This window comes from Mytilus trossulus, unplaced genomic scaffold, assembly GCF_036588685.1.
Source record: "Mytilus trossulus isolate FHL-02 unplaced genomic scaffold, PNRI_Mtr1.1.1.hap1 h1tg000122l__unscaffolded, whole genome shotgun sequence".
Lineage (NCBI taxonomy): Eukaryota > Metazoa > Mollusca > Bivalvia > Mytilida > Mytilidae > Mytilus > Mytilus trossulus.
This window is the reverse complement of record NW_026963298.1, coordinates 1,221,772-1,246,936: the sequence shown is the minus strand read 5'-3', so window position 1 is coordinate 1,246,936 and position 25,165 is coordinate 1,221,772. Positions and strand designations below refer to the sequence as shown.

Here is a 25,165-nt window from a genome sequence, read left to right as displayed (position 1 = left end):
TTATTTGAATTGCTTCCTTCCAGCAAGCAATTCCCCCGAAATATTTTCCGTATGCAAGGTGACCTCAGTGTGACCCATCTCGTAAAAATCCGGTGACCACAATACGCATGGATGTCCTTAAAATAAACTATTATCTGAATTTACAGGTTAAACACGTGCTCAATTTCCATGCTTTTTTGTTTATTTTTCGTCAATTGTTGACATACAGGTGACAATCGTTAAACTTCAGCTTCAAAACACGAACTTTAATTACCTGCCATATTTTCACAACAACACTGACCGATTGAAAAAAAAATTGACGATTATACGAAATTTACACGAAAAAAATGATAAATTCGAGCACAAAAGACTAAGTTTATGATGTTTGTATGCATTGGTTCAAGAATTGGAAGAACATTATTTTTCACCGGTCACTCGTTTCTTATGACTTTAAGCTATAAAGAATATATCAATAGATAATCTGCTTCAGCCAACTAGACCAGTATTTTATTTTACATAGTAGATACACATATATTGGTACTAAGCGTAAAACACTTGTTCGGTGAGTTATCATCATATTGTAATTGTAATGTCCTTGAATTTGGCCTCTGTTCCTTAGCTCTTCTCCTTTCTTAGCTCATCTGGCCATGTGAGCAATTCTTACCACTTGGCGTCTGTTGTCTGTCATAGTCTTCAGTTATAGTCTGAAACTACTGGTTCAAATTTAACTAAGACCTGGGTGTGTGACACAGGCTCTTTAGTGTATTAAAATTCCAGATTAGATTCCTTAGAAAATAGAAATAAACATTTACTTTAGAATTAACAAAAATTATTTGATAAATTATTAGTTTGTATAGTTTTACAGTTTTACTCAACAATCAAACAAACAAAATTCCAATAATGTTTCAGTGGAAAAATATGTTTATGGCTTGTCTGATATGGTGTGTGACTTTTTCATGCTGTATTTGTCTATATGTATTGTTATATATAAGATACAGTACCAGTTCAGAGTTTGTTATCTCTACTCTTTAACTCCAGTGTCTTTAGAAATTATTTTCCTGAAGTTGCCTGACCAAGGCTTGCTAGCACAACATTTTAACATAAATGAACAATTGCTACACAGAATTTTATAGGTGTTGTTGTTTTTAATGTCATTTTCTCAAAATGTCTTATGTAAATCATGGAAGAAACAATTTTATTTTTATGGGGGTCTGTTATGCATATTATACATGTTATACACTAGTAAATGTGCCACTCATGATTATCGTGCGAAAATCATGCGATTTAAGCATACTTCATATTTCTCATGATTCACCTATGATATACGCATGTAATGGCCTTCATGCGTAAATCATGTGATGCACTTTTGCCTGTGATATGTTAGATAACTTCCTAATTTATTTATCATCTTTATTACTTTAGAAAATCATTGCTAGAAAAACTTTTAAATTAGTGACAGTGTACATGTATTTAGTGGGGCCAAGCTTAAAATACAATGCAATACAACTTTAGTTAAAATTCTATGGTTTTAACCCTAAAATGAAATTTAGGGCATTGAAAATTTTCACAAGTTTTTTGGTGAATCCCATCATGCAAATATAACATTTAAAAATGGTTATAGTTACCCAGCCTGTTTTTGATTACATATACTTACCAGATAATATTTGTCAAAAACAGACACTAACAATATCACAGACATTATTAATTTCTTAGAGGAGTTATCTACCCTTTTACATGTTTAATTATTTTGTGTAATTTTCCTTTAATGCAGTCCAGGGCCCAGGTAAGTGATAGAAATGTTGATGTTTTCTTTTACTATAACAAATTCTTCACAAACGATGATAACACATGCCCTCGCACCAGTCTATACTATATGACATATATGACAAATAGATATATAAAGTATACTTTTCTCTATTACTTTATATTATGTATTACATTGTTTAAGAAAACATTTATATGAGTTACAAGGATCTGTTTAGTCCTTACTGTTCTTCAACTTCATACTTTGTTTCGTCTTTTTAACTCTTGTGATTGGAGCATCAATGATGTGTCTTTTTTTCTACCATATGTGCATCAGCGTACAAAATTTTATCCTGGTATCTATAATGAGTTTATTTTCAAATAAATTAAGTAAATAGCAAAGAAAAGAAACATGAAAATAATCCTAAAGCCGAAAGCATATAATTCTTTAGTAAAACTATTTTAGTAGATCAGTGAAAAGTAAAACAAACAAAAAAAAATCCAAGGAAAATTTAGAACAGAAGGTCCTTTATTAAATGGCAAAATTAAAATCTCAAACTAATCGAAAACAAATGGTAAACAAATGTCATATACTTGGTATTTGATTTAGATTAAAGTGATCATTGTATATTTTAACATTTCTTACATCTTTTTTGGAAAATTTTGCCACACATACTCAACCAGTGCCAATTTAATCTGGCATATAATATTAAAAAAAAAGTGGTATTATTCATTATAATGATTGCTAATGAGACAACTATCCACCAAAGTACAAACGAAGTGGATGTAAACAACTATAGACAGCCATCCAGCCTTCAACAATGAGAAAAACCCTGATGTAAACAATTATAGACAGCATCAGCCTTCAACAATAAGAAAAATCCTGATGTGTGGTTATGACTTTAATGACGTTAGATGTATTTCTATTTTTAAATATACATATACTTTTAAAATGGAAACTTTCTTTATTATGAATCTTATTTAATCAGAAAACAATTTTGCTTATAGCCTACTGTTGTTAATCTGAAAGGTGATTTAGTTAGTGTGTATAATAAATACATAATAAATGAAATATCTTAGGCCAAGCTTAAAATAATCTTTGTTTGCTGTTACTGCAAGAAAATACTGCACCTAGAGGCATGCTTCATCTGGCCCCTATAGTAAAGATAAGACTTGGAATATTTTAGTTTGATTTTTATACTCCATTTATGGGCATTATGTTTGCTGGTCTGTCCATTTGTTCGTTCATCTGTCCCACTGTCCCACTTCAGGTTAAAGTTTTTGGTCAAGGTAGGTTTTTGATGAAGTTGAAGTCCAATCAACTTAAAACTTAGAACACATGTTCCCTATGATATGATCTTTTTTAATTTTTTTCAATTTCCATGAATGAACATAGAAAGTTATTGTGCGGATTGGGCATCTGTGTACTTGGGACATGTTCTTGTTAATCCTCAAATTTTAAAGGAGATACCCCAAAAATGTTATTTAAAGAACTATTTCAGAAAAAAACATAGCTCTCAAAACATATCACAGGAAAGTAAAGTTTGAGTGATGAAAAACATTTAAAAATATTGACCAGTAACTTGTAATATACAGCAAACAAATTTTATTTTATGAAAGGCCTAATGGGTTTATTATTAAAATTGTGTTTTTTTATTTGTCAGCTTTTTATGAAAGCTAAATCTTAAACTGCTTTGCTTTGTTTTATTTTCACAGACAATTTTAACCAAGATAATTCACTTGAGCTTTTGATCATATTCTCTATCTTTGCATGCCGATCTTTATGAGGTCTTTTGTTTTTTGAAGATTCGTTCTCAAACATCATTTCTAAAAATAGAACCATGAATTGCCTTTGGTATCATTTTAACACACATAAACAATTTTGCATGAACACTGTTAATTATTACAGAAATTATGTTTAGGAATAATTCAATGAGACAGAGCATTATAATATAAACATAAAAAAATTAATCTTATGTCATCCAGAGTGAGCATATACATGTATATGGTCCTCAACAATAGACAAATGAATAAAATTTAGAATGGAAAAGGGGAATGTGTCAAAGAGACAACAACCCGACCAAATAAAAAAACAACAGCAGAAGGTCACCAACAGGTCTTCTATGTAGCGAGAAATTCCCGCACCCGGAGGCTTCCTTCAGCTGGCCCCTAAACAAATATATACTAGTTCAGTGATAATGAACGCCATACTAATTTCCAAATTGTACACAAGAAACTAAAATTAAAATAATACAAGACTAACAAAGGCCAGAGGCTCCTGACTTGGGACAGGCACAAAAATGTCTATATAAAAATCCAATCCAAAGCTTTATTTATTTTTCTGCTTGTCCATTCTGTAAAAAAAGGTTGACTTCATTAAAGATTTTAAATAATATATAAGTAATCGTGACAACTGATAAAACATGTATGTCATTCTTCTATTTATATAAAATATCCTGACATGCATTAAATATTTGCCACTGGACATTAATCTAACATTCTATAAACAATCAACCAGATATTGGGAGTACTGGTACCTTGGATTGTAAAGAAAGCCAATGGAAGTTAGATGGGATTTGTTTCTCAATTAAATATGAATATAAGGAGAGGGGTAGAAACATTGGATATATGTCAATGAAACTACAAAACACATTTAGAGTCAGCTTAAGATTTTCAACTATAGAAATGACTTATTTAACAAGCAAAATGTGAGGACTATATCTAAAGCAGTACATTATTTATGCTGGTTACTAAATGTGACTCTTTCTCTTTTTTTCAGAAAGAAGCTTGACAATGAAAGGTAATTATACATTACAATGTCATATTTTTTCTCTGATGAAAATACAATTATTCTTAATCTAATTGACCTTATCTGAAAAATGCATTTATATTATTTAGAAGAAATTTCAACTTGGAAAAATCATGCTTATAGAAAACTGTAAAAATGAAATCAACTGTTTCCTCACCTTAAATCCAGGACCAGTTAATCTGAAAAGCTCACATGAGACCCCTTTACTTTGTTAACCTGTTGGTGCTATCAGATCTATACTGATTAGCGTTCCTTCCGTATTTGTAGAAAATTCTATCCTACAGTCATGTTTATAGAATTAAAGGAAATATGGGGTATATATCAACAGACAAGATTGCCACCCAACAACCACATAATAACCTTAACTTGCTTATCTGTGGTCCTTACCCACCATGGCAACCTACATGGTCTGGAGGATGTTAAAAAAGTGTTGCTGCCAAATAATTTGGGTTTTTTTTGGTGATTGTTTATCATAGTTATGACATATGCCAGATCAATACAATTTCACCATCCTTGAAAAATGTTTATTAATATTTTACTGTTCTGTTATTTTCAGAGATTCTTTGATATCACAGTTACAGCAACAGATTTCTGATTTAACATTGTACTTAGAGGAGGAGAGACTAAACCATAAACAGACAAAACAAAGGGTAATGGGTTATCTCTAAAGAAGTCATTTTAAAAGGGGGGAGAGAAAAATAGAGACACTACTTAATTTTTGGATGGGTGCCTAGAAGTGTTAGCTTAAAAGTACATAGTGCTTATGAAAATCTTTATATTTTTATATTTTTGCACCTAAATGTAAAATATGAGTCTTTCTCTCTGCATTTGCAGCTACAAATCTTTGATATATCATTGAAGACTTAAGAAATCAAAATGATAAGGAATCATTCGATCCCTAGTTAAAAGCTTTGATAGATTTGTCCTTTCAGGAAACTGCGTTAGTCTTCTATATTAGAAGTTTTGGTATGAGTATCAATGAGACAACTACTGAATATATAGTCTATTTAAATATATATGTGCTTTCAACTTTTACAAATTTAAATTGTAAAATTAAATGAGCCAATTTTTCTTACTATTTTTTAGGCAGAAGAATTTTTGAGGGACCAGATTGATGAATTACACAAGAGACAAAGAGAACAGACAAGGTATACTTTGATCTTATTTATTTATTTTTTTGCTATCTTTGTCTGCCTTTCCTAGTAGCATACCTTTCCTTTCGTTATAATGCCTTATGATGAGTGGCATACTTCTTACAACTGACATGCCTGCATTAACCATGGTAGATCACCTTTCCAAACACAATTACTACTACACAAGTCTACAACTCCTTTAGTTCTTATAGAGAAGCTGCATTTCCTAGTTTGCCTGTACCAGTACTGATGATAGCAACCCAGCAAATAGCCCCACACCAACCAATAAGAGACAGCGCTTACTTTAATTTTGGTTTGAGTGCCAATAAGAAAACTCTCCATCCAATTATGAGAAAAAAATACAATACAGTATACCAGAGATATATTTACATTTTTTTCTGAGAAATACATTTTTATATATTGTCATGTTTTTGTCGAGCCTGCAACTTTTGTTGCATAAATCTCGACATAGGGATAGTGATCCGTCGGCGGCGGCTACAGCAGCGGTGTTAGTTAACTTCTTAAAAGCTTTATATTTTAGAAGCTGGAAGACCTAGATGCTTCATACTTTGTATATGGATGCCTCATGTTACGAAGTTTCCATCAGTCACATGTCCAATGTCCTTGACCTCATTTTCATGGTTCAGTGACCACTTGAAAAAAAAGTTCAGATTTTTTGTAATGTTGAATTCTCTTTTATTATAAGTAATAGGATTATTATATTTGGTATGTGCGTACCTTGCAAAGTCCTCATGCCCCTCAGACAGTTTTCACTTGACCTCGACCTCACTTCATGGATCAGTGATCAAGGTTAAGTTTTGGTGGTCAAGTCCATATGTCAGATACTATAAGCAATAGGGCTAGTATATTCGCCGTATGGAAGAACTGTAAGGTGTACATGTCCAACTGACAGGTGTCATCTGACCTTGACCTCGTTTTCATGGTTCAGTGGTTATAGCTAAGTTTTTGTGTTTTGGTCTGTTTCTCTTATACTTTATGCAATTGGTCTACTATATTTGTTGTATGGAATGCTTGTTAGTTGTACATGTCTAGAGGGCAGATGTCATTTGACCTTGACCTCATTTTCATGAATCAGTGGTTATAGTAATGTTTTTGTGTTTTGGTCTGTTTTTCTTATACTTTATGCAATAGGTCGACTATATTTGTTGTATGGAATGATTGTCAGAGGTGTATATGTCCGGCGGGTAGATGTCATTTGACCTTGACCTCATTTTCATGGTTCAGTGGTTATAGTTAAGTTTTGGAGTTTTGGTCTTTTTATCTCATACTATATGCCAAAGGTCAACTAGATTTGGTGTATGGAAATATTTTATGATCTTTATGTCAGTCCCGCACATTTTATTTGACCATGACCTTAATTTCACGGTTCATTGCACAATGTTAAGTTTTGTGTTTTGATCTATTTTTTTTTAACTATAAGTAATAGGTCAACTATATTTAATGTGTGGAAGCATTGCTAGCTGTACATGTTTGCCTGGCATGGTTCATCTGACATTGACCTCATTTTCATGGTTCATTTGTCTTTGTTTAGCTATCTTGGTTAATGTTAAGTTTATGTGACAGTTGTAATAAAGCTAGTTAGTTTGACTATCAACATAAAATCAATGATTAGTAAAGAAGGCGAGACATTTCAGTGTGTGCACTCTTGTTTTATAATTACAGAGACTCAGTGTGTGCACTCTTGTTTTATAATTACAGAGACTCAGAGGAGGATCATGAAGAGGAGATGGACAAACTAAGAAATCAGCTGGAAGCTGACAAAACCCAAATGCAAACTGCTAAAGATAAAGATATAGGTAAAGTTTTAGTAATAGGAAGACAAACTAAGAAATCAGCTGGAAGCTGACAAAACACAAATGCAAACTGCTAAAGATAAAGATATAGGTAAAGTTTTAGTAATAGGGGGACAAACTAAGAAATCAGCTGGAAGCTGACAAAACTCAAATGCAAACTGCTAAAGATAAAGATATAGGTTAAGTTTTAGTAATAGGGGGACAAACTAAGAAATCAGCTGGAATCTGACAAAACACAAATGCAAACTGCTAAAGATAAAGATATAGGTAAAGTTTTAGTAATAGGGGGACAAACTAAGAAATCAGCTGGAAGCTGACAAAACACAAATGCAAACTGCTAAAGATAAAGATATAGGTAAAGTTTTAGTAATAGGGGGACAAACTAAGAAATCAGCTGAAAGCTGACAAAACTCAAATGCAAACTGCCAAAGATAAAGATATAGGTAAAGTTTTAGTAATAGGGGGACAAACTAAGAAATCAGCTGGAAGCTGACAAAACCCAAATGCAAACTGCTAAAGATAAAGATATAGGTAAAGTTTTAGTAATAGGGGGACAAACTAAGAAATCAGCTGGAAGCTGACAAAAGTGAAAACACAAATGCAAACTGCTAAAGATAAAGATATAGGTAAAGTTTTTTAGTAATAGGGGGACAAACTAAGAAATCAGCTGGAAGCTGACAAAACCCAAATGCAAACTGCCAAAGATAAAGATATAGGTAAAGTTTTAGTAATAGGGGGACAAACTAAGAAATCAGCTGGAAGTTGACAAAACTCAAATGCAAACTGCAAAAGATAAAGATATAGGTAAAGTTTTAGTTATAGGGGGACAAACTAAGAAATCAGCTGGAAGCTGACAAAACACAAATGCAAACTGCAAAAGATAAAGATATAGGTAAAGTTTTAGTAATAGAGGGACAAACTAAGAAATCAGCTGGAAGCTGACAAAACTCAAATGCAAGCTGCAAAAGATAAAGATATAGGTAAAGTTTTAGTAATATGGGGACAAACTAAGAAATCAGCTGGAAGCTGACAAAACACAAATGCAAACTGCAAAAGATAAAGATATAGGTAAAGTTTTAGTAATAGAGGGACAAACTAAGAAATCAGCTGGAAGCTGACAAAACCCAAATGCAAACTGCTTAAGATAAAGATATAGGTAAACCTTAAGGAATAGGGGGAGATAACTTTTAGAAAATTAAAAAAACAAAAACTGATAAGGTGGTATGGGTGTCTTCCTCCATCTTGGATTGTAAAAAACAGAACCAAATGTCCATATTTTCTATCAAGTTAGCAAAATGTGATGCAGGAATGCAGATATTTAATGTGATTTTGAATTAAAAAAACTAATTTATTAGAATATAACTTACAAATATTCATATTTTTGTCAATGTTGATTAGTTTTAGTTGTTTATAAAAAAAAATTAAATTGGCATTTCAAGGGGAAGGATGTCACTCTAAAACAGTGCATTTTCTGAAGGATTCTACATGAAATTTTCCTATTTTGTTTTTTAGCTTGAAAAAATGTATGGTGACCCTATCTTTTCTTTTGATATTCTCAAAGCATTATCTGAAAACTATCTTTTCCTTAAGTTTTTAACAATTCTATCATAGTTTTTAATCACAATATGGTGTTTTTTCCTGTATATGTCATTTTGTCATGTCCTGTAGCTTGAGAAAATGCACGGTGACCTATCATTTTTACTATATTTTTCAACATATATCAATAGATACTACGTTTTAGCAAAGTATGAACAAATTTTATCATTTTTATTTTAGACTCCCATACCACCTTAAATGAACCTTGTTGTAGGGGAAAAAAAATTGTGATCTTCATTAACATAAAGTAAAGAAAAAATAATATTATTGTGATAGGAGAGATAACTATAAGTATGCAAATGCAAAATTTGAAAGTCATTGCAATTAGGGAATGACTTTTAGAAATGCAAAATAGAAAGATAGGAAATTGGTAGACTGATTTTATTTTTTGAACAAATAACTGTTAATGGTCAATGTTTCCCAGGTGGATCCCATAAATATCCCTTTTGGTTCAGTGCCACCTTTACTACTGAAGTTTATAAACCATGAAGATACCAATTTGATATTCAAAACTAAGTCAAAATAACTGGCAATTTCAGGGCGTAAAATGAAAATACAATCAAGTTTATAAAAATAAAAACATTAATTGCTCCATATTTGGCATTCAATATTTTAATCACTGTCACATATAAACTAAATTATGTCTATGAGCTGTTAAACAAAACAATGTTAGCCAATCAGAAAACATGTAACATCCAAAATTAAATTACTGTAAATTCAGAAATTAATGCGAGGTTTTAATTATTGCGAAAAAAGCGACAGAGTTGTAAACGCAATAATTCAAACTCGCATTTTGATATGTTTTATAGGAATTAAACAGGATTTTTCTAAAAATCGCAATAATAAATGCATGCAATAATTTCTGAATTTACAGTATATAGAAATCAATAAGGATGATAACCTATACAAAAATACTTATATATTTTCCTGTTTGAATTGTTTTACACTACTCATTTTCTAGCCTTTATAGCTTGTTGTAATTTTAAGTTTTATTTTTATTTTCAGAAAAAATGAGAAAAGAAATTGAATTTTTGCAAGGTTCATTTGCCTCATATAAAACCACCGTCCATCTTGACCAGGATGAAAAATGGAAAAAACGGGAACATGACATGACCATGTTGATGGAGGAGAATAAACAGACAGCAATGCATGAAATCAGTAAGAATACTATTATATCCAACTCTAGGACTGAATAAGAATATTATTATTCCCCAACTCTAGTAGGACTCATGGCTTCCAAAATGGTCAAATATTCAGGACAATTATAAATAAACTGGACATTGTCTGGCTGGAAAAAGCATGAAACAGAAATCTACTTTTTGTTTTCAAGGCTTTCTTTAGGGAGACTGTCATTTTAACATAATTAAAAAATAGCTTGAATTTTGCAAACTTTTGACCCAACCTTTTGCATGCTAGGACTTAGGGCTATATTTTAATTCCCTTGACTTGCCAATTGTCCGTTACACTGTTTGTGGTCAAACAGATATTTTTATCATACTCTTCTCAGACACCACTGAACCCTATTCAGTCAGCAGATAAACAGAGATAAATTGTAATATGTGATCACTTCTCAGATCTGTTAAGACACCTGTTTCCTGTTATAAGATATTGTTATACACCTGTTTACAGGACAAATTAAGGTATACCGTTGTCCATTCATCCATGGTCAAAGCTTTTGACAATAACTCACAAAATCTTCTTTTTTTTTTCATGAAACATTGATGAATCATTTATATCTGTTGACATAAGCTATTTTTTCATAATTTATGGGTTTAGGATTTTATGTTTCTGAGTTACATGAGATTTTACTCATACCAAATGGATGATTTTCATGTTTTCTGACTACAATTCAAAAATGTTTCGAACATTTTAGCTGAAACTTTGGTGAATTCTTTACTTAACATAAAAATTCATATGGTATTTGTTTCAAATAACTATTTATGCAATTGTATTTTTTCAGGAACAAAGTTTATTCAAGAGAAAAATTCTGAGAGGATAAATGTCCAGAAAGATCATCAGAAAAATATAGACACTCTACGCAAAGATCATAAAAAAGAACTTGATGTATGTAACATAATTTATTATACATTCTACGCAAAGATCATAAAAAAGAACTTGATGTATGTAACATAAAATATAGACAATCTACGCAAAGATCATAAAAAAGAACTTGATGTATGTAACATAAAATATAGACAATCTACGCAAAGATCATAAAAAAGAACTTGATGTATGTAACATAAAATATAGACAATCTACGCAAAGATCATAAAAAAGAACTTGATGTATGTAACATAATTTATTATACATTCTACGCAAAGATCATAAAAAAGAACTTGATGTATGTAACATAATTTATTATAATTAGATAAAAGAATTAGAAGTCTGCACAAAATCAATGATTATAATAATAATGAATAAAGACAATCTAGGCTGTGAATCTACGTAATTTATTTTTGTCTTATTTTTATATGACAATAATTATCAATCTGTCACAAAATCAATAGGTGTTTATGCATGCAACAAAAATCAGAAGTATGAATTATAAAAAAAAAACATTTTTCTCATAGATAATAAAATATAGCATTTTCACTTATAAAAGGTGCTAGATTAAAGTATAAAAAGGGTCAAACAACACTAATAAACATAACAACCAAAGGATGATTCCAATCGTAAGTTCAATGATTAAGCTAGTTAAGAGGAGAAAAAAAGATTATGACAAGGACTTAACTTAACCCTCAACATCCTCCTCCATCCCCCAAATGATGTATGGTTTATCTGTTGAGTCATTTGTCATTAACAATTGCCATGCTTTCTTTAAGGACTGTGCTTAGTTGACCCTTGACCCCTACAAATCTCCAACAAGGCTGTCAGTCCTCAGCCAAATCTCAGAATAAATTTTGATTATCATGGAAAAGGGGGACTCTATTATTAATTTTTATATCATAACTTATTGCTAAAACTGGCAGAGATTATATACTTGAATTCTCCCATTAAATCAGTTTGTTTTTGACATGAGTTTAACAACCCCATTTTTGTCGAGCCTTCGACTTTTGTCAAAAAAGCGAGACTAAGCGATCCTACATTCCGTCGGCTGCGGCGGCGTCCACAAATATTCACTCTGTGGTTAAAGTTTTTGAAATTTTAATAACTTTCTTAAACTATACTGGATTACTTCCAAACATGGACAGAAGCTTGTTTATGATCATAAGATAGTATCCAAATGTTAATTTTGTAAAAATGAAATTCCATTTTTTTCCGTATTTTACTTATAAATGGACTTAGTTTTTCTGCGGGGAAACATTACATTCACTCTGTGGTTCAAGTTTTAAAAATTTTAATAACTTTCTTAAACTATCCTGGGTTTGTACCAAACTTAGACAGAAGCTAGTTTATGATCAAAAGATAATATGCATAAGGAAATTTTGTAAAAAAATAAATCCATTTTTTCCGTATTTTACTTTTAAATGGACTTAGATTTTCTGCCAGGAAATAACATGTTCACTCTGTGGTTAAATTTTAAAAAAACCAAAACTTTCTTTTGCTACTTTTAATTTGTACCAAACTTAGACAGAAGCTTGTTTAAGATCATAAGCTAGTATTTAGAAGGAAATTTTGATAATATTTTGTACCTGTGTACCTGTATTTTACTTATAAACATGATAAATGGACTAAGTTTTCTTCCAGTTAACATTACATACAGTCTGCAGTTAAAGTTTTTAAACATTTATTAGATTCATAAACTATCCTGGATTTTTACTAAACTTGGACAGAAGCTACTTAAAATCAAAAGATAGTATCAAGAGGAATATTTTTATTGATTTTTTTCCTCATTTTGTTGAGCCTGTGAATTTCAGCAAAAGTAGGCGAGACACTGGGTTCCGCGGAACCCTTACAAATTTTTTTCTATATTTCCCCTTTCTTTTTAAATAAGATAGGTTCTAGGATTATTATACTTAGAAACACATGTGTATAGAATATTAATTCAAGATTGATATCTTTGTAGGCACTAGTCAGAAGATTTTCTAATGTTGCTGCTGATCTAGAAAGGTTAAAAAGAACAACAGCCGAGTTAAAGGTAAGTTTTGCTCCTTAATGGCTGAGCTGAAAGAAGGTTACAGACAAGGTAAAAATAAATAGGTCAGAAAAACGAAGCCATATTAAAAATAAGAATCAAAGTATTTAAAGGATAAAGGTCAGTGAAACAACATTCCACCATAATAAAAAGCCCAGAAAAGCAAATATTTAACAACCTTTCAACACCAAATCCATAAATGATAATATGGTATAAGGTATAAAAAGTCAAGCAATGAACAGGTTTAAATAAATATAAAAAAGAAGATGTGGTATGATTGCCAATGAGACAACTCTCCACAAAAGACCAAATGACATAGAAATTTACGACTAAAGTTCACCGTACAGCCTTCAACAATAAGCAAAGCTCATACTGCATAGTCAGCTATAAAAGTCCCCAAAATGTCAATGTAAAACAGTTCAAACGAGAAAACTGACGACCTTATTTATGTCTAATATAGCCTCAACAATGTGAGAAAAAAAACATACCAACAGTCTGCTACAAAAGGCCATGCTATGAAAAAGGTAAAACAATTCAAACAGGAAAACACATTAAGGGTTGAATGCATTTTATTTTACATTGTTACCTCAATTATGTTAAGAACATTTTATTTATTCACATTCATCTTTTTTATGACATGGTATATGTAGCCTGAACCTTGTAAAAACATCCAAATACATAAAATCACAATTTTAAGACTTTATCAACAAACTGTTGATTCTAAAGTTAATTTTTCATCTTTCATTTTATTCAGGAAGTAAAAACGGAATTGGAAGAAGTTAAGAACAGTTATAATGAGACCTGTAAATTATTAGCAACAACAACTAGAGATTTAGCCGATACGGTAAGTAATAGATCTGTGTAATGCTGGCTTGGATTATTAAAAATTTAAAACGATATCTCTGTCATTATTTTGTATTCTCAAAACTACATATATACAGTTATATTACAAGTTTACAACTCAACCCAAGTTTTACGCTATATTTGCTGTACTTCTAAATAAAATCATAAATATATATATAGGTGTGTCAAAGTCACATACACATAATGACCAGCTAGTACACAGTTTTTTTTTATTTCACTTACCAGTATTTAAAAGTAAAACCACAAATATAAGAATAAAAAAAGATAGCTAGGGGAGGAAGTGTAAGCATTTTATGTTTTACATGTGGCCGGAAAAAATATATAGAGAGTTTGGTATGGAAGATTTGGACCCATCAGGAGATTGTTAAATTCCCTCAGTTTTGTTTGTTATCTTGAATTGTATCTTCTTGTTGCTTTACTTTATAAACAAATATCTCCTTATTAAACAAAGGGAATGCACAAATATTAAAGTTAGAAAATAAGATTATAATCAGAAATTTGTTTTGTATCATTTAAAGGTTCAATAAAGTTTGCTTCTTATCCAAAAACATGCAAACATAACATTTTGGGGTTTTTTTTATTTCAGAAAGTTAAACTAATGTCTTTTGAAGAACAGTTTGAAGAAAAAGTTCAACAAGTCGACGACAAATATAAAGATCAAATCAACAGTCTAATGACTAAAAATGTGGAATTAAGGTAGGTAATATTTAAGACAGTACCAATCAATAAAATAATCTGCAATCTTTATCATTGACAGGCCCTGATGATAAAATATTAGGAAATAGAATATAAGTGCACCAATGTCACATATTCATGTCTGTATTATATTTAAGAATTGAATGCTTCTTTTTGTACTTTATTTGGGTGTAAAAGCGTTGACCAAAGTACATTTTGTATGAAGCACGAAATCACTTCATTCTAAAAAAGTGTGCACAGTCAATGCTTTTACAACCCTATGAAGTTACAAAAAGAAGCATTCAATACTTATAATTACATTTTTTAGCTTGGATCTTGAAAACATGATTTTATCTAGTTTTTATTTAATTTACCTGTGCACTTTTTTGTGGGACCTCATGTCATCATGAAAGATAATTTTTATTGTGTAATGAAGTTGATTTAGGAATAACGCGAGATTGCAGTGTAGCCAATCAGAATTAAGTATTATAATGAAACCTACATCTAATGTAATTATTTATGACTGAAAATGGCTTACAATTTATTTTCTGTTAGGTAATCTGATAATTTTAACAATTAATGTTGAAACTACTGACGTTAATTAGAATAATAAGTACCAAATGACTAAAAGATAACACAGACCAATAACCATTAGACATTTTTATAGAATGGCATTTAAAGACACCTAGGGCTCTGGTGGCAGAGTGGTCTAAGTAGTTCACCTTCTATATTTGTGGCCGGTCTACAGTAAGGTTGTGAGTTCAAACTACGCAGGTGTGTTTAAGTCCAATCTGAATTTAATATGATTGTCAGTTTGTCAAAGGTCTTTGGCCCTCCAGTAACATCTACTAATAAAAACTGTCTGCCACGAGATAGCCAATAGGCCTGAAAATAGAGTTAAACATTCAATTAAGACACCTTGTAATGCCTTTCTGGATGAGTCCTGACAGCATATTTGTTGTCAGGTTTAAGTTCATACATGGATTAGATAGATTGGATGATTTCATAGATAGTGAGAGTGTATCGTCATTTGAAAAAACATTTTTTAGGTTTATAGATATATAGAGAATTGTGTTTTCTGGTTTGCGTCCATCCATTTGTTTGTTTGTCTGTCTATCCCGCTTCAGGTTAAAGTTTTATGGTCAAGTTATTTTTTTATGAAGTTGAAATTCAATCAACTTGAAACTTCATACAAATGTTCCCTATGATATGGTATTTCTAATTTTAATGTCAAATTAGATTTTTGACCTAAATTTCACAGTCCACTGAACATAGAAAATGAAAGTGCGAGTGGGCCATCTGTGTACTATGGACACATTCTTTTTTGCAGATAAAAATGTATCGTTGGCCATATGTGTATAATTGATTTACAATGTTTTACAGGAGATTATACGTTAAGAAATGTGGAGAATTATACGACGAAAAAGTATCAGCTGATGAGGAGAGAGTTGTCAGAGTGTCATCTGCTAAAGAAGTCATGCATGTAAGTAAAGTCTAGAGAGTTGTCAGGGTGTTGTCTGCTAAAGAAGTCATGCATGTAAGTAAAGTCTAGAGAGTTGTCAGGGTGTCGTCTGCTAAAGAAGTCATGCATGTAAGTAAAGTCTAGAGATTTGTCAGGGTGTCGTCTGCTAAAGAAGTCATGCATGTAAGTAAAGTCTAGAGAGTTGTCAGGGTGTCGTCTGCTAAAGAAGTCATGCATGTAAGTAAAGTCTAGAGATTTGTCAGGGTGTCGTCTGCTAAAGAAGTCATGCATGTAAGTAAAGTCTAGAGAGTTGTCAGGGTGTCGTCTGCTAAAGAAGTCATGCATGTAAGTAAAGTCTAGAGAGTTGTCAGGGTGTTGACTGCTAAAGAAGTCATGCATGTAAGTAAAGTCTAGAGATTTGTCAGGGTGTCGTCTGCTAAAGAAATCATGCATGTAAGTAAAGTCTAGAGAGTTGTCAGGGTGTCGTCTGCTAAAGAAGTCATGCATGTTAGTAAAGTCTAGAGAGTTGTCAGAGTGTCGTCTGCTAAAGGAGTCATGCATGTAAGTAAAGTCTAGAGAGTTGTCAGGGGGTCATCTGCTAAAGAAGTCATGCATGTAAGTAAAGTCTAGAGAGTTGTCAGGGTGTCTTCTGCTAAAGAAGTCATGCATGTAAGTAAAGTCTAGAGAGTTGTCAGGGTGTCGTCTGCTAAAGAAGTCATGCATGTAAGTAAAGTCTAGAGATTTTTCAGGGTGTCGTCTGCTAAAGGAGTCATGCATGTGAGTAAAGTCTAGAGAGTTGTCAGGGTGTCGTCTGCTAAAGAAGTCATGCTTGTAAGTAACTTAAAGTAAGGTCTAGAGAGTTGTCAGGGTGTCGTCTGCTAAAGAAGTCATGCATGTAAGTAAAGTCTAGAGAGTTGTCAGGGTGTCGTCTGCTAAAGAAGTCATGCATGTAAGTAAAGTCTAGAGAGTTGTCAGGGTGTCGTCTGCTAAAGGAGTCATGCATGTAAGTAAAGTCTAGAGAGTTGTCAGGGGGTTGTCTGCTAAAGAAGTCATGCATGTAAGTAAAGTCTAGAGAGTTGTCAGGGTGTCGTCTGCTAAAGAAGTCATGCATGTAAGTAAAGTCTAGAGAGTTGTCAGGGTGTTGTCTGCTAAAGAAGTCATGCATGTAAGTAAAGTCTAGAGATTTGTCAGGGTGTCGTCTGCTAAAGAAGTCATGCATGTAAGTGAAGTCTAGAGAGTTGTCAGGGTGTTGTCTGCTAAAGGAGTCATGCATGTAAGTGAAGTCTAGAGAGTTGTCAGGGTGTCGTCTGCTAAAGAAATCATGCATGTAAGTAAAGTCTAGAGAGTTGTCAGGGTGTCGTCTGCTAAAGAAGTCATGCATGAAAGTGAAGTCTAGAGAGTTGTCAGGGTGTCTTCTGCTAAAGAAGTCATGCATGTAAGTAAAGTCTAGAGAGTTGTCAAGGTGTCGTCTGCTAAAGAAATCATGCATGTAAGTAAAGTCTAGAGAGTTGTCAGGGTGTCGTCTGCTAAAGAAGTCATGCATGAAAGTGAAGTCTAGAGAGTTATCAGGGTGTGGTCTGCTAAAGAAGTCATGCATGTAAGTAAAGTCTATGGATTACATTGGATTCATTTATTCTCGTGGGTACTAATTTTCATGTGTAGAGGAAAAATTGTATCCTTGATATTTGATCTTGTGGTTTTACAAAGATTTGTAAACAAGCCTATTGAAATTTACAAAAAATTTAAAAAATCAACAAAAAGTATTATGAATTAAATGTTTGCCAATGAACCAACTCTTCACAAGATAAATTTTTATTATAAATGCATTAATATCTTTTAAAAAACAAGAGATTTATAGATTATACAAAATAAGTAGTTGTCTCCCTTGGTTAAATATTAATTTCAAACAATGTTTTGTTTTAATGAAAGAAGATGCTGAGTATACATGGATAAAACAGGAAAGTAAATACACAAAACAAGTCCACAAGACATCTGAAGGTCATTGGCAGTTATGGTACTAGCTAATTGATGTCCTGTTTTTCACTACTTTGACAATATATTATTTTATTACTGAATAAAAAATTTAGTACCCAATGTTGCTACCATCAGCAAATTTACTGCTGCCACATGTGGAGCTAGATCTGTTTACCAGAGATAACTCATGGTTTTTAATGGGGTTCATGTTGTTCAGTTGTTGTATGTTATATAAGATAAGAGATTTTTTATTAAAGTGTCACCATCCATTACAATATCAATATATATATATATACACATAAAGTCATAAGAACCCAACATTTATGTAAAAGGATGCTAGCCGAAAACGACTTCTGAGACACTATCATTAAAACAAACATCTAATACATACATAAAAGGACAGCTTTGATACATTTAAAATGTATTTCGTAAATTAAAAAAATAAATAAAAAATAACAAAACATATATAATTTCTAGATGACATGTTTTCGTCGATAAAACATATGATAAAGGGAACTAGCTAAAAGAGGAACCATATTCTCATTACACATAAGATAACGAAGTTTTTCAACATCACATAAATTCTCAAAATCAACATTTAAAAGACAGGCTTTGGCATATAATTCATGTCTGATATCAGAGTAAAAACAACAATTAAAAAGAAAGTGTTTTTCATCTTCAATTTGGCTACTATCACAAAAAATACATAAACGGTCTTGTAGAGGTTCGTGTGGTCTAGCATATCGACCTGTTTCAACTTTAATTTGTAACGAACCAGCTCTGAATAGTGACAAAATACGTCGGTGGCATCTATTATTAACTACCTTTACATAAGGCTCCGTACCAATACAAGTTTTAAACAATCTATAAAATCTTAATTTATTACCATTGACATTATTTTTATCATATGTTATATATATTGTTTTTTAAAATCTATAGTTTTCTTTCTTTTTTTTTCTATGGTGTGGTCAGTTTGTTTTTGTTTTTGGTATATTCTACCTCTTTTGATTTAAAAAACTGAACAAAACCATGGTCTTATATCTTACTTTTAAACATTTTACAGAGCATGTTAAAATCTAAGCATAAAGCTGACGTCAGTTTCACACCAGGAGAAATTCTGACGCCAGAAGAAAAATCAATCAAGACATTAAAATATAGACGCTCTAGTGCACCAATCACTCAAGAAGAGGCTGAACTGGCATATCAAGGGTCCGGGAAACTAGATTATCATGTTGACGATGAGGACGATTTTATTCTCGCTGATCCCATAATTCCAGAGTCAAGACAGGAAATAGAAGAAATGAGGAAGGAATTGTTAGGAGAAATAGAACAGACAGTATTAGATGAGAATGACGAAGACGAATTGTTTTAGTAAAGTTTTTAATGTTTGTTTATTGAATACAATGCGGTTTAGCTGTCTAGTTTATTGAATACAATGTGGTTTAGATGTAATGTTTATAAGTGTCTCTTAAGGGGCTCTTATAGCTGACTATGCGGTATGGGCTTTGCTCATTGTTGAAGGCTGTAAGGTGACCTATAGTTGTTAATTTCTTTGTCATTTGGTAACTTGTGGAGAGTTGTCATATTTGCAATCATACCACATCTTGAACAAAGTGATACAGAAATTTGTCTGTTTTATGGCATTTGGAGGAAATCTTTGAAGAGTATTTATGAAATACTAGTCTTTCTAAATTGGCGTATTTTTCCTTACTCTGGATTCATTTATTTTCGTTGGTATCAATTTTTGTGGTTTGAGGAAAACTTAGTTATTTGTGGATATTTGATTTTGTGGTTTTGGCAAAGTCTACACTCATTCCTTTAGAAAATATGTAATTCATTGAACATTTGAATTCGTAGTTCTCCTGTGCCCACGAAAGCCACGCAAAAATGGTTTCCAACGGCAACGAATATTAATGAATCCACAGTATTTGAAATAATGATAAATGTATTTAATAATATTTTTTTTGTGCCCAATGGTTTTCTCATTTAGACATTCTAATTCACTTACTGTTCTAATTTATGTTGTTATTAAGAAAAATATTCCAACAAGAGTGATCTGTGTTGCCTTAGTACATGTAACAGTTATATATCAGTGTTGCCTTAGTAACAGTTATTACAGTTGCCTTAGTATCAGTTATTACAGTTGCCTTAGTAACAGTTATTACAGTTGCCTTATAACAGTTATTACAATTGTGATAGTAATAGTAATATATGTACTGGTTGCCTTAGAAACTGTCATGGCAATTAACTTTGAAAACCTTCCGATTTAACATTAACATTCCATTTTTTATAGATTTTATTTAAGGAATCAGTTTTACATAGATATTTTTGCATTTTAGATTTATTGTAATTCAACTGTGATAATAATTTTTGACAATTTTATTTTTATATGTCATTTTATGTCTTAATATAAAAGAATATGAAACTTATATTTGTTCATTTTTAATTATAAAAAATCTTTACAAAAGAACAGAACTCCAAGGTATATAAAAAAAAACGAAAGTACATAAAAACTATCAAAATTAAATGTTGGACTTTAAATAATCAACCGTTAGAACAAATTATTCCTGGCTTTGTACAGGATTATATGGTAGAAAATAGCAGGTTAATTCTGATTTTATATCTAATGAAACCTCCCACTTGTATGACATTTGTTTATAGTTCTGTTATATTAACAAGATTGGGTGAGTAACCCAAACAGACATAAGTGATTATTGCGACAGTAATTTAGATCCAGCAGCCAAATACATGTAATATACATCACAGACATAAAACACAACTGACTTAAAAATTCATACAAAAAAATCCGACAAAGATGCAAAATATTTGATAGTAGATACAGTGTACAGTATATATTTTCTGTAAAATACAAGTAAATACAAGTAAAATACATATAAATAAAAGGGTACGGTAAAGGAAATGAAAAAAACACTGTAAAAACCTGATGTGTTGGAATTTGTACTTGAGGAAGGCCCAAAGCCAAAAACATGATGTGTGTAAATATTGAGTTATGTCAAGAATCGTCAAGGAACATCATAGCACAAACACTAATAAGAGCAAAACTAAAAAAATACACATCTTCAGCACTTAGAATCTATAACTTAATATAAAAAAGAAGATGTGGTATGATTACCATTGAGACACCTATCAACAAGAGCCTAAATGACACAGAAATTAAAATCTATAGGTCACCATATGGCCTTCAACAATGAGCAAAGCCCATACAATATAGTTAGCCCATCTTGCATTGTTTAAGAAGAAGACACAATATTTATATTAATTAGATCTTGTTACTTTCCAAATAAATTGCAGAGAAGAAGAACAAGACTTTCTTTTACTCACTAATTTTGTGCTCCAACTTCAATAATGTTTTACAAAGTCTAGTTGCAGCTGAAAGTTCTTGAATATTGTATGAGTTAAGAAATGTATACTTCATATGCAATGAAATTGGTATTATGCTGCTATGGTGAGAAAAATATATGACAGTTGTTATCTATTTGTTTGATATGTTTTTGGTCTTTTGATTTGCCATTTGATAAGGGACTTGGTATTTTATTATTTATGTTTTTTATTTTTCAAAATTGTCTTTTCTGTCATCAATTCTGTGACTGAGTTGACCACTGTCTAGAAGTGGCGACCTGAGTTTGGTGAATATGTTTAGAAATGTCAACCTAAGTTTGGTCTATATGTCTAGATATGTTGACCTAAGTTTGGTGTATATGTCTAGAAATGTCGACCAAAGTTTGGTGTATATGTCTAGAAATGTCGACCTAAGTTTGGTCTAAATGTCTAGATATGTTGACCTAAGTTTGGTGTGGATGTCTAGATATGTTGACCTAAGTTTAGTGTATATGTCTAGTAATGGTGACCTAAGTTTGATGTTGATATGTTTAGAAATGATGACCTAAGTTTGGTGAATATGTCTAGTAATTTTGACTTAAGTTTGGTGAATATGTCTAGAAATGTGGATCTAAGTTTGGTGTATATGTATAGAAATGTCGACCTAAGTTTGGACTGTATGTTTAGAAATGTTGACCTAAGTTTGATGTAATGTCTAAAAATGTGGATCTAAGTTTGGTGTGTATGTCTAGAAATGTCGACTTAAATTTGGTATATATGTCTAGGAATGTGGATCTAAGTTTGGTGTATATGTCTAGAAATGTTGACCTAAGTTTGGTGTTTATGTTTAGGAATGTGGATCTAACTTTGGTGTGTATGTCTATAATGTCGACCTAAGTTTGGACTGTGTGTCTAGAAATGTTGACCTAAGTTTGGACTGTATGTCTAGAAATGTTGACCTAAGTTTGGTGTATATATGTCTAGAAATGTTGACCTTAGTTTGGTGTTTATGTTTAGGAATGTGGATCTAACTTTGGTGTGTATGTCTATAATGTCGACCTAAGTTTGGTGTATATGTCTAGAAATGTGGATCTAAGTTTGGTGTATATGTCTAGTAATTTTGACCTAAGTTTGGTGTAAATGTCTAGAAATGTGGATCTAAGTTTGGTGTATGTGTCTACAAATGTGGATCAAAGTTTGGTGTTTATGTCTAGGAATGTGGATCTAAGTTTGGTGTATATGTCTAGGAATGTGGATCTAACTTTGGTGTAAATGTCTAGAAATGTTGACCTAAGTTTGGACTGTATGTCTAGAAATTTTGACCTAAGTTTGGTGTATACTAGTATATGTCTAGGAATTTTGACCTAAGTTTGGTGCATATGTCTAAAAATGTGGATCTAAGTTTGGTGTATATGTCAAGAATGTGGATCTAAGTTTGGTGTAAATGTCTAGGAATGTGGATCTAACTTTGGTGTGTATGTCTAGAAATGTCGATCTAGATTTGGTGTATATGTCTAGAAATGTGGATCTAAGTTTGGTGTATATGTCTAGGAATGTGGATCTAAGTTTGGTGTGTATGTCTAGAAATGTGAATCTAAGTTTGTTGTATATGTCTAGAAATGTGGATCAAAGTTTGGTGTATATGTCTAGAAATGTCGACCGAAGTTTGGACTGTATGTCTAGAAATGTTGACCTAAGTTTGGTGTATATATGTCTAGAAATGTTGACTTAAGTTTGGTGTATATGTCTAGGAATGTTGATCTAAGTTTGGTGTATATGTCTAGGAATGTGGATCTAACTTTGGTGTATATGTCTAGTAATTTTGACCTAAGTTTGGTGTATATGTCTAGAAATGTGGATCTAAGTTTGGTGTATATGTCTAGGAATGTGGATCTAAGTTTGGTGTGTATGTCTAGACATGTGAATCTAAGTTTGTTGTATATGTCTAGAAATGTGGATCTAAGTTTGGTGTATATGTCTAGAAATGTCGACCGAAGTTTGGACTGTATGTCTAGAAATGTTGACCTAAGTTTGGTGTATATATGTCTAGAAATGTTGACTTAAGTTTGGTGTATATGTCTAGGAATGTTGATCTAAGTTTGGTGTATATGTCTAGGAATGTGGATCTAACTTTGGTGTGTATGTCTAGAAATGTCGACCTAAGTTTGGTGTATATGTCTAGGAATGTGGATCTAACTTTGGTGTGTATGTCTAGAAATGTGGATCTAAGTTTGGTGTATATGTCTAGAAATGTTGATCTAACTTTTGTGTGTATGTCTAGAAATGTGGATCTAAGTTTGGTGTATATGTCTAGTAATTTTGACCTAAGTTTGGTGGATATTTCTAGAAATGTGGATCTAACTTTGGTGTATGTGTCTAGGAAGGTGGATCTAACTTTGGTGTGTATGTCTAGAAATGTCGACCTAAGTTTGGTGTATGTGTCTAGAAATGTGGATCTAAGTTTGGTGTATCTGTCTAGGAATGTGAATTTAACTTTGGTGTATATGTCTAGGAAATTGGATCTAAGTTTGGTGTATATGTCTAGGAATGTGGATCTAACTTTGGTGTGTATGTCTCGAAATGTTGACCTAAGTTTGGTGTATATAAAATTGAGAATGGAAATGGGGAATGTGTCAAAGAGACAACAACCCGACCAAAACAACAGCAGAAGGTCACCAACAGGTCTTCAATGTAGCGAGAAATTCCCGCACCCGGAGGCGTCCTTCAGCTGGCCCCTAAACAAATATATACTAGTTCAGTGATAATGAACGCCATACTAATTTCCAAATTGTACACAAGAAACTAATATAAAAATAATACAAGACTAACAAAGGCCGGAGGCTCCTGACTTGGGACAGGCGCAAAAATGCGGCGGGGTTAAATATGTTTGTGAGATCTCAACCCTCCCCCTATACCTCTAACCAATGTAGAAAAATAAATGCATAACAATACGCACATTAAAATTAAAATGTCTAGGAAGGTGGATCTAAGTTTGGTGTATATGTCTAGGAATGTGGATTTAAGTTTGCTGTATATGTCTAAGGAATGTGGATCTAAGTTTGGTGTATATGTCTAGGAATGTGGATAACAGTTTGGTGTATATGTCTAGAAATGTGGATCTAAGTTTGGTGTATATGTCTAGGAATGTCGACTTAAGTTTGGTGTATATGTCTAGGAATAGGTTGACCTAAGTTTGGTGTATATGTCTAGGAATAGGTTGACCTAAGTTTGGTTTGTATGTCTAGAAATGTGGATGTTAGTTTGGTGTATATGTCTAGGAATGTGGATCTAAGTTTGGTGTATATGTCTAGAAATGTGGATCTAAGTTTGGTGTATCTGTCTAGAAGTGGCGACCTAAGTTTGGTTTATATGTCTAAAAATGTCGATATTGAGGTCCCCTGTAATAAAATGGCCATTATAAAGGAACATATCTTAACTTCGACGATTCACAGTTTCAAGTTAAGGGGGTATTGATATCTATATTCACGTCTGATGTAACCGACGTATAATTAAAAATTAAACTTCTGCTGATTTTTTTTGTATGTGTATGAAATTATAGGTGGTTCTATATTATCAAAATAGGGAGGTATGAAGTTTTGAACGGTAGAGTCATTAAATATACTTGATAAGTTGATAAAATCAATACCTCTGCTTATATATCTAATTTTTAGAAAATGACGTTTATGATCTTCAGAATTGTCG

At 32.1% G+C, this 25,165-nt stretch overlaps 1 protein-coding gene across 4 annotated transcripts in view; it reads left to right on the top strand.

Moving 5' to 3' along the window:
- LOC134700147 (cingulin-like protein 1) overlaps window positions 1–20,553 on the top strand; it is a 54,600-nt gene extending 34,047 nt beyond the window's left edge. For 3 of the 4 annotated variants that reach the window (XM_063561511.1, XM_063561510.1, XM_063561513.1), the window contains 12 exons: window positions 1,751–1,762; window positions 4,502–4,522; window positions 5,088–5,181; window positions 5,618–5,679; window positions 7,384–7,481; window positions 10,080–10,232; window positions 11,035–11,138; window positions 13,081–13,152; window positions 13,904–13,993; window positions 14,600–14,709; window positions 16,072–16,171; window positions 19,188–20,553. In XM_063561511.1, the coding sequence (XP_063417581.1) occupies window positions 1,751–1,762; window positions 4,502–4,522; window positions 5,088–5,181; window positions 5,618–5,679; window positions 7,384–7,481; window positions 10,080–10,232; window positions 11,035–11,138; window positions 13,081–13,152; window positions 13,904–13,993; window positions 14,600–14,709; window positions 16,072–16,171; window positions 19,188–19,496 (1,225 nt within the window). In that variant the 3' untranslated portion in view covers window positions 19,497–20,553. The remainder of the gene's footprint in view (window positions 1–1,750; window positions 1,763–4,501; window positions 4,523–5,087; window positions 5,182–5,617; window positions 5,680–7,383; window positions 7,482–10,079; window positions 10,233–11,034; window positions 11,139–13,080; window positions 13,153–13,903; window positions 13,994–14,599; window positions 14,710–16,071; window positions 16,172–19,187) is intronic. The other variant, XM_063561512.1, reaches the window with a different exon arrangement.
- Window positions 20,554–25,165: the final 4,612 nt, after the last annotated feature.